We start from the raw sequence: 16,471 nt of genomic DNA, 5'->3' as shown, positions 1-16,471 counted from the left end.
ATGGATGGACTCCTTCTAACTCATTCCTTCATTCTGTCCCTCACTGTAACATATGTTATTAAAACTTGTATATAGATTTCCCAGTTGATGCTGAAGCTTCACTTACATTTTGTGGTCAATCATAGTTGTATTATATTTAATTAGGATATTGGTCGAATCACAGCACCTCCTCATCTCAACAGTGCAACAAATGAAGTTAATATTGCCTTCAACAGTACTACTCCTTGTCCAGAAGATAAAAATTTCAACTATTCTTCCCTTATTGTATTTCACTGCAACAGAGGAACAAATCTGGTAATCATAATTTTATTTTGCTCGTTGACAAAAACTTAGAAGTATTTACAAATTGAGAAAAGGTTGAAAAAAAATAGCTTCCAGGCATAGGGCACAACCAAACAGCTGGCTTAACCATGTCCAGTTTGTGAATTGGCAGAAAACATGAGACAAAAGAGCTATGCTCTGTTTGCATAGCCAATTCCTACTCTGCTTTACTAATAAGATGGGTGAATGATGCTGTCTGCTGCCAGGAAAGTTAATGTGCAGTAATTGGTGGGTTTTCTAGTGGCAGAGAAGACATTCTTCAATTGCTTTCCTGCTGGAATGAGATTGGAACCTTACAAAATGGAGAGTTTTGGCAGATGATTAGGTTTTTTGAAACTGATCTGTGGAGTAATTGGATTTTTTTGGGGGGTGGGATGGGGGGGCTTTCTTGTCCTGCTTTACCAGGAAGCCCATAACTTTCTTGTGCATCACCTATGTGCCAGATCCACGGTATAGGTTAGGCACATAGATAAGGGAGGGTTAAGATGGGTACAGATAGAAGGGAGAGTCTCTCTTGCTTCATTAGAAGCCTCTATTAAATCAACAAATCACTTGTATCTACTTGGAGAGGTTAGTATATATCCTCCCCTCTCAAATTCCCCCATGCTACAAGAAGACTCTGAGAAGAACCACTACCCACCCATAGCTGACCACACCAGACAAAACCAAACAAATCCCTTCCTTCCTGAATCTTTATCTACCACCAAAGGACTCAGATCAAATGGATGGCATAGCTTGTGTTGGGAGAAGATTGAAAACACTATTTCCACATTGGATCGAAACATTTCAAAGTTGGCTGACCTCATCTTTGATTTGGAGATGCATTATGTTGATATGTCCTTATAGAATGTTTATCAAGGCATGACATTAGAGGGATACTAAATGTGCTAATAGATATGCAAGGTTCCTTAACAACAAATTAAATAATTTTACCCATCACAAAAGTTTAACTTTCTGATTAGTAAAATAGATATTTTGCCAATAGAGTCTATGGTGATGAGGGGGAAATGTATTTAATTTTCTGCTTTTGTCAGTTATCAAGCACATTTATTCCATTTTTTAACTAAATAAAGAGAAGTGGAGAAGAATGAATTTTGAAGGGTCAAAGGGAATATTCTAGTTGTGTACATAACCTGATATCAAACCCTTCTCTGGTACAGGCAGATTAATTTTTAAAATTGTTTTAGATTTGTATATAGGCATGTGATCTGAAGTTCTCTCCAGAAAGTCAGCATGAAACAACAGAAGTTGGGACATGATCTTGTTCTTTTGTTGTTGTAGAAATTTTTGAAGCTTGATTATTTCCATTGCCATCAACCTCAGTCACAGCAAGCAAAACCAAAATAATATAAATAAAAGCAGATGGGTTTATTTAACTTCAGTGTGTGTTTTATTTTCAGTCATTTAGCTTGCTTATTGAGACATCTGATTCTCAAGCTTAACCATTTTATTCCCACATTTGTTGTGTTGGTAACAGGGGAAGCCCAGAATGATAGAAAAGTCTGGCTGTGAATATATATTTGAATGGAGCACTCCAGTGGTATGCCCTGATGAAGAGAATGTTTTGGGCTGCTCTGTCATGGATGAACAGTTACACTATGCTTTCAACCTGTCAAGCCTTGCAGGAAAGCCCTATACGGTAATCACTTATAAGCATTGCTGTGGTAGTAAGGGGAGCCGTTGATTCTGTTCTGACATGAAAAAGGGTGGAATTAGTTTGTTGCAGAGCCACATATCAGAGCTTAGCGTTATGCTTTTAGCACCATCCTAAATCACATATTCTGGGATAAAGTAAGAGGGGAATCAGGTTGCAGCACAGTGGCAAATTGTATGTATATCATATTGTCAATGAAAATGTCTCTCAAGGGAACTGAGCTGCATTTCTCATATTTTCTCTCCAAAACATGAGCGGTTGTTGGGAATGGAATCCAACAGCATCCTGGAGTTCATTTTGGGTTAGTCATTATTGTTCAGGCCAAAATATGTCAAGAAACCCTGTGGACACAAATTTGAGTTTCTGTAGGAAAATCAGATGTACATATTATAATAAAATATGCTCATCATACAAAGATTTGTTTTTCTGTAAGACATGGACCTAAAAACCATGCAAATGTAGATGCATTGATCATCAGTAGATGAATAAATGGCATTCCTAGAACTATTTCCTCCTATGAGTGTGAGATGAAATTCTGGTAACAACTCTTGGAAATTTTATGAGCATCATAATCACTGGAGTATTTTGGAAAGTGAGCAAAGCACCCCCCTGAACCTGCTGTTGAAAGTGAGCATTCTCTCTGGGAAGATTCATTGTGAGACCCTTCATAAGTTGGCATGGCCATATTGAGCCTTTAAACATATTTAGCATTTTCTCTGATTCCATTTGCAGTTCTTTAATGGTATAGTTTTGGCTGTCGAAACAGGTTCCTTCTGGGCGTAGGAGCTACCATCTTGGGGTATGTTCAGAAGCAGCAGGTATACCTCAAGGAAAATGCAAAGACGCTGCAGTTTGTTTTATCTCTGGCAACAATGCCATCTCATTTGGCAACAAAAAAGAAATAAAATTGGACTACAGACATCAAGATGAAGCTGTTTTCTTGCAGTATAAGGGCGGTGATAAATGTCCTCCAGGTACGAGATTTGCAAGGAATTTACTTTGAAAATTGCACCGTTGCTTGCTTAGCATCTTAATTCATCAGCTTTTAAGTTCAAGATAAACTAACCATATTTCCTTAACTTATTTATCATAAGAACAATCCCATTGAGAATTTAAGGAAGGTAACATTTAAGGCTACTCGGGCTGAATTCACCCATAGAATTTTCACTGAGTGATTTTGAGATTGAACTATGTCCAGTGATCATACATATTAACTTATATACCATTCTGGACTATCTAATTATAAGAGGTAAAAAGGAGGAATTGATGGATAATACACGGTGTCTTCATGCATGTATAAATGCAATGCCTCTTGAACTTGCGGCATATATAAATGCATGCCTCTTGAACTTTCTTGTAAGATGATAAGTTTTTGGGCTTGCATCTTGTTCCTCTTTATATGATGTTGTTTTGAAAGGAGAGCTGGCAGGCAGAAGCATTCCAGGTGAAAGTGGCCGAGAGTGTTGATATTTGAGCCCATCTCAGTTTGTTCTAAAATAAACTTTATATAGAAAAATGATGGCTGCTAACAGCGGTTACATAAATTGTTATTTGGAACTTGGCCCTTCTTAATTCTGGGTGTCACTGACAACCGACTTCTGTGCTATGTTTTTGATTAAGAAATATTTATATTTTACTGTTTATATTTCATAGGTATTGCCCATTAAACATTTTATTGTCTTTTTTTTCCCCTTCCAGTGACTGAAAAGGGTGAGCTTTGTGTCTTCCCTTTCCAGTATAATGGTAAAAATTATGACAGGTGCACAGCAGAGGGACGAGAGCATCCATGGTGTGCCACAACTGATAACTTAGGAAGAGATCAAAAATGGGGATTCTGTGTAAATGGTAAGTAAGAAGATCAAACTCCGTTACACAGGATGAAGCATTAAGATGCACAGCTGTACTCTATAGTGATGGAATATCTGGTGGCTTGAGATGAAACAACAGCTGCTAAAAAGAAAATCCAGTCAGGATACAGGTTGTTCTTGAGCTCAAAATTTAGGTTGCTAAATGAGACAGTTATTGAGTGAGTTCTCCCTTCCCATTTTATGACCTTTCTTACCACGATTGTTAAGTGAATCACTGCAGTTGTTAAATTGGTAACACAAATTGGTAAAGTTAATCTGACTTCCCCACCGGCTTTGTCAAAAAGTTACAAAAAGTGGTCACATGATCCCAGGATACTGCAACCATCATAAATATGAGCTGGTTGCCAAGTGTCCAAATTTTGATGTGACTGAATTCCAGGTATACTTGAATATTCAAGTATATATATTCCAAATATTCAGATTGAATAAGACTCAGCTTATTTTAAATAGATTTTAAAATGAAAATTTTGTAGGAAATATATAAGCTTGCTTTGCTTTCTGAAACCTCCCCAAATATACTATGTCTCTTTTGATATTGTAATGTACTGTATGACCTTATTCCTTTGAATTGGAGTATAATAATTCCAGCTCTGATCACTAATTCAGATAGCTGATATGCCTAGACTTATACAATTTTGCCCAAATATAACACTACTGAACCATTGTACCCAGCCTGAACCATAACATTTATTTATTGTTAATAACTTTCCTACATAATTTAATCCATGGATTTGCAATCTGTTTATAAGCTTTTGATTATATCTTGCAGAAGCTGGGCAGCGTGAATCTACTATTATTTTTAAGTGTGATGAAAATGCTAATAACGGAAGTCCTCAGCTGTTGAGTGAGGTCCTTGGCTGCTCTGTCACATTTGAATGGAGGACACAGCTTCTATGTCCTCCAAGGAAAATGGAATGCAAGTTTATTCAGAAGCACAAAACTTACGATTTGAGAATACTTTCCTCACTCACAGGCTCATGGGTCTTTGCAGACAAGGGCAGCTCGTGAGTGTGCTTTGGAACTCAACTTACCAGTTTGTTATTCATTGCTAATATAGCTTATCATTTTTCCAAGTGTGTCTCTTGCAATTCAGGCAAGGTTGCCTGAATTTCAGGAAAGTGACTAAGAGTAGGCAGTGCTTAAATCAAGATTTGTAGTCCCGTTTTTTCAGTCAAGGGACTGATTGAAGGAAAATGTACATCAAAGGGAATTGAGGGTTGACTACTAAGTAAAAGGGGGTACATCTTTACTAGAAATATTTGTTCTGCTGAATAATCTAGAATCATTGGAATACTGTGTTTAGATTGACTATCACTTATGAAATTGCCAGATGGTAAAAAATTCTAAAAAGATCTTTGAAGATTATAGAAGAACTTTTGCAAAATTCTTTCAGTCAAATGACCTTACATAAATTGGTTGTCATGGATAGACAACGTTCCATTTTATGGTCTTGGAAATTAAAGAAATGTAAGATGTTCCTTATTGAGGTCCTATATCCGTGATGGCAAACCTGTGGCATGCGTGCCTGAAGTGGCATGCAGAGCCATCTCTGTGGGCTCACGAGCTGTCACCCCAGCTCAGTTCCACTGCGCATGCCTGTGCACCTCCCACCAGCCAGCTGATTTTTGGGTATCTGCTGCGCAGGCATGGGGGGGCGGGGTGCATTTGGGAGATGCGTGTGCATGTGCAGAGGGGCAGGGGCATGTGGGGGGTCCAGTGTGCATGCACAGGAACAGGGGGAGTGCGAGGGGGGGTCCCACATGCATGCGCAGAGGGGCAGAGGGAGTGTTTGAGATCATGCATGCATTATGGGTGCAGGCACGCATGCTCACTCATGCGCATGCATGTGCACACTTTCGGGACGCGATGACAAAAAGGTTAGCCATCACTGTCCTATATTGATTGTGTTTAAAACAACTTTGAGTGAAAAGTAGATTATTAATGCTTTAAATAATTATTAAACAGAGAGAGGAGGTCTGCTGAAATGACTTCTTTTCCTTCTTGGATTTAGTTACTACATGAACCTTTGTCAGAGAGTTCATGAAGGACCCTCAGGCTGTCCTGACAGGGCAAGTGTTTGCCGACGAAATCAGAATGGTGCTGTCCAAGTTCTGGGATTAGTTCATACACAAAAGCTTAATGTTGCAGGTATGTCTTTTTGGTGTCCTCTGCTACTTGATGCAGGGGGAAGTGAAAATAACCTTAATTTGTTAACATATTTATTTATTATTACCCTTGCACCATTTTGTACTCCTATGCAAACAAATCCAGGTGGTATACAGTAAAATCATGATAAAATGTTTAAGTTGGTCATACATTATTAAAAAAAAATTCTTAAGACATAAGTAAAAGCAGAATTGTTAGCTTTGCAAAGTGTCCCAATGTTCATTTGCTAGGAGCCACATGTTCAATTAAAAAAACAGATAAAGGTTGTTAGTGCCATCCAGGATGCCAGAATGAAGGAGCTGAGTACACATTTTAGGACAGACTGTTTTCACCAAGTGGAAAGAACCACAGAGAAAATCTGTTTTCTAGCCTGTGTCCATATCCTTTGCAGGGAAAGGAACTTAAGCAGATAGTCTGTAGATGTTTGTAGATGATGTGTGTGTAAAGGGGTCCCTAATAGAATAGAATAGAATAGAATTCTTCATTGGCCAAGTGTGATTGGACACCCAAGGAATTTGTCTTAGTGCGTATGCTTTCAGTGTACATAAAAGAAAAGATACATTCATGACCTGATCACAACTTAAATAGTTTTATGGTGATAAATTGACTTAATATGGGGCTTGGAAGCCTATTGGTGGCAGTTGCAAGCTACAGTGGGTTCCACTCTGAGTTATCCTTAGTTTTAGTTTTGTTTTCTAATTTAATTAAGGTTACATGAGCTCATTTGCATATGGATGCATGAAAACGCACTAATGCTATTATCTATTATCCATTACATTCATGTAATTTCTCTTAAATAAAGTGATCGTCTAGAAAGAGTCTGTGGATGTGGAAATAGAAACCTCTTGGTGCTCAGTGCGTATGTGCATTAGCTATTCTTTATAAAATTCAAACAGTTGTTGGGACAAAATATTTTAAATTTTGCAAAATGTATTGATATCCATCTATGAAATCATAATATGGATATATGTTAAATATATCCATATGTCCCAAATATGCCATTATTATATATTAGTATTTGAAGATACAACCAATCATTTTTGATGGAGGAAATATTATGAATGCCAAGTCATAAAGAAATAATTAAGTTAATTGAAAAGAAATTTAATTAAAATTAATTAAAATAGCACCTACTTAAATTCATTTGGGGGGCTTCACAGTATTGCTTTATATTCAGAATCTGATTTTGCTTTTAATAAAACCTGGGGCTTTATTGCAGGTGATAAAGTTCTTGTCAGCTACTCCAATGGTCATGAATGTCCACAGAGGAACAAAAAGGCAACAACCGTCATAGAGTTAAAATGTGGAAAAACTGTTGGGTTGCCAAGATTCAACAGGTAGGGAGGTGCATGGATGATTTGTTTTTTATGGCATAACAAAGGAAACCTCAGCTTTTATCAAGATATATATTATGCACATAGTATCATTTAGGCTTTAGGGAAGCTTTTTTTGATCTAGTGCAGGTCTGTCAAACTCCTGGCCTATGGGCCAGATGCATCATGCGCTGGCCACGTCCACGCCCAGTTTAGCGAAGGGAAAAAGTCCTGATACATCACATGACACCACCATGGCAACGTGAATTTGACACCTCTGATCTAGTGTGTTCTGGATATTTCAGTAAGTCCTAATTGACCATAATATGGCCATACAAATGAATTCAATAAAATGAAGGAATGTTGAGAAAGACCAATATGTGGTGTAGAAGAGTGACCTACACTAATTACTAAATTAAACAGTAGAAATAAAATAATTTTTATGCTAACTATACCAACAAAAATAGAATCTTATGTTTCAGTCTAGTTTTGGTTCTAATTCTTCCATTTTTTTAGAGCATGAATCTATCTGCTGAAAGCCAGTTGCAGACCTTGAGCTGATTGATGTAACATATGTACATGTGCACAAACACAGATACATATCCTCCTTATACAATAATATACCGGTAATGGTGTATTTTTACACGCTAAACCATTCTGCTCAAACAGTTGAGGCAGTGTGGAAGGAATAAGAGAGAAGGGTTTTCTCCCTTTTTCTTGACACCATGCCTATTTTAAGGTCAAATTCTTTAAAGGTTTTACATTGGATTACTAAATAGCCATCTTTTCTAAATGAGTGATTTATAAACCATTGCCTCTTATGGCTACCGAGAATTTTGAAGTAATTCTTTAAAACTGAAACTCTTTACGTAATTGCATTCTGATTTACACAGCAGAAAAGGGTTTTTTTTTTGTTTAAATTTTATTGAATAATACAATTGGCTAGGTTCACAAAGAACATTAAATTATGAACTAGAATTACCATAATGGATCTCAGGATAATGTGTGCTTGGCTTAAGTTCAGTGAAATGTGTAAATCCAACCATCAGATCCACACAATAGTAAAGATAAATAGCAAGTGTCATTTTTCTACCTCTTAGTCTTTATTGTCATGCCATTTCTGCCTCTATTATTAAGTGTTAACTTCCCAAATGCTTCCTCTTAGGATTGATGAAGCAAATTGTGCCTATTATATCACCTGGGAAACTCGGGCAGCTTGTGCTGTGAAACCTCAAGAAGTAAAGATAGAGAATGGCACAGTTATAAATCCAGAGACAGGAAAGAATTTCAGTTTGGGTAACGTTTATTACAAGTAAGTTAATTTTTTAAAATACTTATAAGAGACAAGGAGAAGACTCTGCTTTTTTAGTTGCCAATTGGTTTAGTGAAAAACTGGTAGGTGAACTGAGCTGAGCAAAATGTCTACCTACCACTTCTAGAAATGTGAAGTTTCGGGTCACAACCATCAGTCTGGTTTTTTTTTAAAAAAAACAATGCAATAACTTTAAAATCTGGGTGGATGTGCTGACAACTTTATAAGAAGGGTCATTTAATAAGTCAAATTTGGTATATGGTTTATGGTTAATACATTTCTTAAGAAGTTAACTAATTTTGCACATGTATGGGTTATTTATGTAAGCTAAATAGATATGATTCTAATGTTACATAGTTAGGTATGTGTGCATATTGAAAAATAAACTCCATTTTATCACAGAGACAGATTCATCTTAATCTGTTGGATTTTTTTTTTAAAGATTCTCTTGGTACAACATAAATCTGTAGAATAGTAGGTAAATCCATAGAAAAGAAGTAAATTCTGCTCCAGCAGGCATAATAGCAAATTTGTGTATATGTGGGAGATTGGTGCAAGAGATATGGTGTAGATTTTTCAATTTTTAGGAAAGTACTTACTGTAGATATATTATAAAGCTATGATAAATATATAATTTAAAATTTACCCCTATCATTTAAATGAACTCACTTTCATTAAAAGTAAAAACTAGTTCTAGAACGAAGGTCATTTGGACAAATTTTCTCCAACCCAACCGTGTATTCTTGTGCATTATAAATAATTGTGAAGATGGGTACAGGTAGTCCTTGACATACGACCACAATTGAGCCCAAAATTTCCATTGCAATACAATACACAGTTGTTAAGTGAGTTTTGCCCCATTTTATAAGCTTCCTTGCCACAGTTGTTAAATGAACCACTGAAATTGTTAAGCTAATGCCGTTGTTAGGTTAATCTGCCTTCCCCATTGATTTTGCTCATCAGAAGGTGATCATGTGACCCCAGGGATGCGGCAATTATCATAAATAGAGGAGTTGCCAAGCATCCAAATTTTGATAATGTGACCTTGGGGATGTTGCAATGATTGTAAAGTGTGAAAAGCAATCATAAGTCATTTTTTCCAATGCCATTGTAACTTTGAGCAGTCACTAAACAAATGATTTTAAGTTGAAGGCTGCCTATATAACATTCAGATAAAACAAAAGTTGAGGAATTGTAGATTGCTTGGAAATGGGTGAGGACAGTCCCTTGCTAGATGGAACTAAACTTAAAATTTTAGGTGAATTAAAATAGGTTCCTTTGAATAAAGAATAGTAGTAATTCGCTAGGTGAAAAGAGGTGCTTCCAAAGTTTTTTTGCCTTAGCTCTGGTTATTTCTGTATCATTACCCTGTATATGTGTGTGTATTATGTGTTTTAATTTTTTTTTTTGTTTCAGATTATACAATGCATCAGGAGATTTCAGAACAAATGGTGACAGATACATTTATGAGATTCAGCTTTCTTCTATCACTGATTCAAAGAATTTACAGTGCATGGGAGCTAACATCTGCCAAGTTAAAATATCAGATACACGTACTCGTAGAGTTGGATCATCAAAAAATGCTCACTATTATATTCAAGGTGATTTGCTAGTGATGAGGACAGCCTGAGTTATGTACAAAATAGAAACCCAAACTAAACAAATTGCATTAAAAGTTCAGCGTTCACTAAAAATAAAACCTAGAATGTTTTGCTTATTCCTAATATCTTCTAAATCTTCTGTTGAAATCCAGAGTGATTCCAAAGTGATTTTATTGAGCAAGTAGGGCAATTTTGCTATGTTGTGTCTCTTCATCACTATTACCTCCCATCCTCATGTCTGCTGAGGCCCCAGAATATAACCATGTCCCATTATCAGGTATCTCACCTGCGCACTCATCCTCAATCTTCCCAGTATATATATATTTTTAATTAAAGTTTTATTTGGGTTTTCACACATACAAAAAACATAATACAAGTAAAACATCTTTTTTGAAAATAGCATGGTCCCGGGTTACACTTCTTTATACAGACACAAACTCAGTTTCATGCTCATTTTTGTGTTCTATTCCATATCTTATTACTATTTTGTATTTTCTATATAGTTTTTCCCCTCTTTTAATTTTCTCAATTTTATTTTGATTATCTCATCTCAATTCAAATCATTATATTTATACTTTTGTCTGTCCTGTTTAAATTTCATATTATCTTTTCTCATCAAACAAGTTTTCTCCTGTAGTTACTAATTGGAGTTTGACACCTTTATATCTTTTAATTTTATCCATTCAACTCTATTTAGGCTTCAATATATACCTTAAAGTTGTAACATTCAATATAATACATAATACATAACTTCCAATGGAATTCTGCTTGGTACATTCTTATAATACACACTATATTCTTAAAAAAGGATTATAAATATATGTAATTAAAACCCTCATTCCATTCCAATTCAGTTCTATCATTAATATTCATTAAAGTCTTAATATCTTTAACATTTCTTTTCAATTAAATAGACTTTCTTGAAGACATGTATAATCTCCATAATTAATTTTCCCTTATTTCTCTTCACATATGTTTTATAAATCATTAAACATTCATTTTATTACATTTATTTATTGACAAACATTCCATGAAATTACAATAACTATTTTATCAAACATTTTAATCATACATTGTTTCATATTTTCTGCAATTATTTCTATTTCTAATATAACAATACTATCTTATGTACCTTTGCAGAATTCCCTTTTCAATTAGATCTCCACCCATTAACTCTAAATAGGCCCTGTTTCTCTATTATCTTGTTTCTGTCCTTTATAACTTCTTTTCCTTTCTTTCTTCCCTGTCTTCTTCTCCCTCCCCTTTTTACCCCCTTGTCTCTCTATTTCTAATTCTCTCTTCTGCATTTCCCTCTTCTATTGTTTCTGATTTTATGCTTATTTTTCAATCTATTCTTTTTTGGGGTTGTTTTTCCTAGTCTTAAATTTTCCATTCTTTTTCCCCCCTTTCGTTTCCCCCCCACCTAAGATTACTTGTTCATTAAAGATGGCTTCTTCTTTGTCCCAATCTTCTTGTTCTGCAGGCATTTCTTCTTGTTTCTCATAGTTCCAAATCTCCATTTCTAAGAACTGAAATACGAAGCCAGAAAAACCTCTCCCTTCTTGTGCATCTTCTTTGTACTTTTTAAGTTCCATTTTCAGTTATTCTAAGAGTGGAGCCATTTTAAACACTTAAACAACCACCCGATTGATTCAAATGCCGTAACCAAGAATCCAGAGGTCATCAAGTAATCCAAATACTCCTGAGCTATTTCTTCTTATTTCTTTTTTCACTTTCTCTTCCTGGGGTTTTACTATTTTGTTGCCATTTTAATAATGCCTTTTAATATCAAAGTGGATTTTTTTCCAATTTCTTGCTTAAGTCTCTTAGCTGTCAGTATAGGAAAAGGAAAAATAAACCAAATCCTTTCTCTTTTCTCTCTCCTTCGCTGCTTAAAGATCTTCTTTGGGAACAGTATTATTTTTTTATAATTTAAATTCCAGGGTACCTTATTTGTTGCTTTTGGTGACCCGGTCAACCAAAACTTTCTCCTCTTATCTTCCTCCTGCACATTCTTTTCCGGTCGAGTTCTTCTTTGTGGTGGCCATTTCTGACCACTGCTACAACTGCCTTCGGGAAAGGGAGTAATGGCCAGCTGAGGAGGAGAGATGTGGCTCTCCTCAATCCTGCAGGCAGTCTCCCCCTTCTTCACCACCTCTATGGGGTGGCTTAGCCCTGAAACCAGCCAGCTCGGGGCGCTCCAGCGGCGAGCACAGATTGAAACCGCACAGAGTTGCAGTTTCGGTCTGTCGCCGAAGAAGCTTAAACCGGAAGTCCCAATCTTCCCAGTATATTTCGAACCATATCCAAACACAATCCAAGGCAGGTGCTTTGATTTTTTTAGGGCAGGCCTATCAATATGGCCTGCACAGGGCATGCCTACTCCAGCTCCACAAAGGCAAAAACCATCACGATACGTCATGATACGGGCCGCAGTGTGAGCGGGTTTGACACCCGTGCTTGAGGCTTTCTTAAACAGCCCAGTGTCTGGGTTCCGATCAATGCCCTAATACCAGTTTTTATGGTTCCCCTAAAGTCTGATTTTGGGAGGGTTTTTTTTTTCTATTCTCATCTTCCCCTCCCAACAATTCCTGAAGGAAATAATCACATTTCATACCATTTAATTGAAGAAAGAACTACTCGGCAGTAGCTGTTTTGTGGCTAGAATTATTTGGGCATAAATCTACCCAATAACTTTTGTGTGATGGGACAGCCATATGAATTTGATAAAAAGATATATAAAGCATTTTGCACACCCCCACCATCTACTTAATTATTGTAATTATACTGATGCCTCAGTATCTAGGTCACGTTTGTCTCAAAGGTGCTTTTTCAAGAGGCACTGGGACTTTCTGGTTTTTCTTTGAAGACATTTCGCTTCTCATCCAAGAAAGTTTCTTCAGCTCTGAAAGTCCAATCGCCTCTTGAAAAACAGCACCTTTGGGACTTTGATTCTGACCTTTTCCTATCCCAGGGAGTGAAGATAAAGTGGCTCCTTATTTCTCCTTATGTATATATGTTTTGGCTCCCCCCCCCTCCCTATATATAGAGAGAGGGGGGAAGGGAGCCTAAACATGGAGGGGGTTACATTTCCCCCTTGGTGCTCCTCTATCATCCCTTTATTGCCTTTCCAAGTTAAAGAACAACTGAAAAGGCGATACCCCATTACAGAAGAGCAGGGTGAAGGGTAAGTTGTTGGATATACAGTATATTTTTTTTCCGCTGAACTTCTCCTGCTTTCTGAGAAGAGAATAGTTGAAAAAAAAAATGATTTTTTACATATATAGATCTCATTTTTTTTGTTTTCCTAAACTGGGTAGCCGGAGAGCAAATGTGGGACTACAAAAAAAGATCAATCTTTGTGTACTCACCTCTTTTCCTTCCAGTCATTACACAAATGGAAACTTAATGTGTAAATTTGCCAGCTCACCTCCATGAGAGGCAAGAAGGAAACTAAAGCAAGAACGTTATTTACTAAGCGAGAATTTAGCAACTTTTCTGCATAAAGAAGAACAAGTAGTTCTTACTTAGCAACTGCTAAGTGACCATTCAGTTAGGGTGGTGCTGAAAAAAGTAACTTTAGGACCAATGCCTATATTTACAACCTTCACAGTGTCCCTCAGTTATGTGATTACCTTTACAGTTAGTATGCCTTGTTCTGTGCTTGAACTTTCTCCCCCTCCTGCTTACAGAGCAGGGAACCTGGAGAAGAAGGGAGTAAGGCACCCATGTGGAATGTACATAGAAAGAAATACAAGGGAGAAGTTGTCGAAAAATAATAGGAACAGGAGAGACTGACCACAGAAATTGATTGGGTTTCTCCCCTCCCCCCAACCCAGTTGCTTGTTTAAGTAATTTCTGCTCTGTGGGGAAAAAAGGGGGGAGGGTGATTTTTTTTTAAATAGGCAATTGCTCCTGTGCTTGGCTCCATTTTTTACACCCTCTTCCCTCTCTGGCAGAGAGAGATAGGAAAGGAAGGATTTACAAGAGAATAAGTAGGTACAAAAGGGGAAGTATCTTGTGGATACCTGCGAGAGTGAAAGTACATTTCTTCCCTATCACCTTAACAGCCCAAGAAACTAGAGGTGTCCACAAAATGTCCACAACCAACAATTGATCGTGAATTTTTTATTTATTTTTTTTCTTTGCAGATGATGTTTTGGAACTTGTGTTCTTCTCTGACTCCACATGTGGCAGAGATTCCAAAAAATCAGTTTCCTCAACTATTGTCTTCCACTGTGATAAAGACGCTGAAGAAGGCATCCCAAAATTTCTTCATGAATCAATGGACTGCCAGTACTTATTCACCTGGTACACCTCGGCGGTTTGCCAGTTGGTGTAAGTAAATTTCATGAGAATAATTCTTGTTAATTCTTACTTCCATGTTTGTTTTTCTCTTTTTTAATTGTAAGCTGCTCAAATTCTAGAGTCTGGCAGTCTCTAAAATTGAGTAAATAAATCACAAAAGTTCTATATAGTGCATACTGTCTCAACTGGAGCTAAACCTGGACATTTCTTTCTTTCTCTCAAATTATATGTGTGTGTTCACAGTTTTAGTTTTAATGGTTTTAAAGTGCAAAAAAGTACAAAAGTATTAGTGGGATCTGACCAGAACATCAATCATCTTTATTAGATTAAATTTGTCCAGATGTTTACTTCAAGCTACAGCTTCTTCTGGATAAATTTAGTCTAGATCAGAGATTATATTGAGAGAAATGCAATCTCATGAAAACAGATTGAATCTTCTTCCCCCAAACTGCAGTATTGCCTGAATTGAATTTCAGTTTTTTTCATTCTCCTCAGTCCATTGCTGAATTCAGCAATTCTATTTTTTGTTACTAAATCTGAAGGATTGATATCATAGATGTTGCCTTTTCTAGATGTTTGACCCAAATGTGACCATCATGAAGAATAAAGTGAAATATAACATACCTAACTTGAATTCAAATAGTAGTCATTCAACAGTTATATATATCACAATAACTTTAGCACCCTTTTGGACCTGAAGAACTGAATAGATAACTAAAAACCAGTGCTGGGAAATTATTCTTGTTTGGTTGGAAGTCTGCTTTTGCACAGCAGATGATGCCTTTTGAATTCAAATTCACATTTCTTTATTCATTTGCAGAAGCTCTGAAACAACAAATGATGGAAAGTATGTGGAAGATTTTCCTAAAGGCCTTTCAGGAAGAAGCCAAGCAGTTGGAGCACTATTGAGTTTGCTCCTTGTGATTCTCACAGCATGTCTTGTGATCCTGTTACTTTACAAAAAAGAAAGAAGGTAGGACAAAAGAAAATGCTCAGATTTTTGCTTTTGCAATAACTCCTCAATATAACATTTTGGAAAAGTTTTAAAACCAGAAAGCTTCGAGTATCATTGAAAACATGTCCAACACCCATAAAACTGCTAGAACTGTTTCTTCACTAAACATATTACTATTCTCGTAGGATAGTAGCAATAGCAATATTTAGACTTATATACCGCTTCACAGTTCTTTACAGCCCTCTCTAAGCAGTTTACAGAGTCAGCATATTGCCTCCAACAAACTGGGTCCTCATTTTACCAACCTTGGAAGGATGGAAGGCTGAGTCAACCTTGAACGAGTGAGATTCAAACTGCTGAACTGCTGGCAATATAACCACCGTTCCACCACGGCTCTAGAAGTAGCACACAGCAAATAGTATTGGGCAATTTTCTGATATCAGACCACGCCTCGTTTTTTAAAATCAAGCACAAATGTTTTTGAAAGAGCTAATATCTACATGCATCTTTAGAAATTGCTATTGATGTCAAAACTTTGCTACTAGTAGCATCTCATTCCCACTTTTGTCATCCACTGTAACCACAACCTCCTTCTAGCCCCAGGGTCACCAACCTTTTAGACCTCAGGGACCACCAAACTAATAATTTTAAATCCCACGAACCAGAGACCCTGGGATATTTCCCCAAAAAGTCTGCAGGAAAATTCCCCACCCCATTTTCCTACCGATCAATCATTCTTTATTTGGGATCGCAGGATAACATCTCGAGCTCCATTCTCAGGAGGAGAGAGAGAGAGAGAGACTTTTGGCTTCATGCAAGGAAAGCAGCAGAAGGAGCAGAGGTCTTTCTTTCTCTCCCCCAAACTCTGCCAGAAATGAGTTTTTGTGAGACTTGTCACGCCGGCGCAATGTCTTGGAACAGGATGCCTTGCAGGGTCCCAAAGACTCATTTCTGGTGGACTTTGGGAGAGAGA

General features: G+C 36.9%; 1 protein-coding gene across 1 annotated transcript in view; it reads left to right on the top strand.

Annotated features, from left to right (window-relative positions):
* The window catches only part of IGF2R (insulin like growth factor 2 receptor), an 80,562-nt gene that overhangs the window by 59,410 nt on the left and 4,681 nt on the right, over nucleotides 1–16,471 (top strand). The window contains exons 36-46 of the mRNA XM_026705083.2: nucleotides 145–294; nucleotides 1,799–1,960; nucleotides 2,742–2,949; nucleotides 3,674–3,820; nucleotides 4,613–4,847; nucleotides 5,855–5,991; nucleotides 7,229–7,346; nucleotides 8,488–8,634; nucleotides 10,051–10,235; nucleotides 14,387–14,573; nucleotides 15,364–15,516. Coding sequence (XP_026560868.2) covers nucleotides 145–294; nucleotides 1,799–1,960; nucleotides 2,742–2,949; nucleotides 3,674–3,820; nucleotides 4,613–4,847; nucleotides 5,855–5,991; nucleotides 7,229–7,346; nucleotides 8,488–8,634; nucleotides 10,051–10,235; nucleotides 14,387–14,573; nucleotides 15,364–15,516 — 1,829 coding nt within the window. The remainder of the gene's footprint in view (nucleotides 1–144; nucleotides 295–1,798; nucleotides 1,961–2,741; nucleotides 2,950–3,673; nucleotides 3,821–4,612; nucleotides 4,848–5,854; nucleotides 5,992–7,228; nucleotides 7,347–8,487; nucleotides 8,635–10,050; nucleotides 10,236–14,386; nucleotides 14,574–15,363; nucleotides 15,517–16,471) is intronic.

This window comes from Pseudonaja textilis, chromosome 1 (assembly GCF_049901715.1).
Source record: "Pseudonaja textilis isolate UNSWEBS1 chromosome 1, rPseTex1.2, whole genome shotgun sequence".
NCBI lineage: Eukaryota > Metazoa > Chordata > Lepidosauria > Squamata > Elapidae > Pseudonaja > Pseudonaja textilis.
Note: the sequence above shows the minus strand (reverse complement) of the source record. Positions and strands in the feature narration are given on the sequence as shown.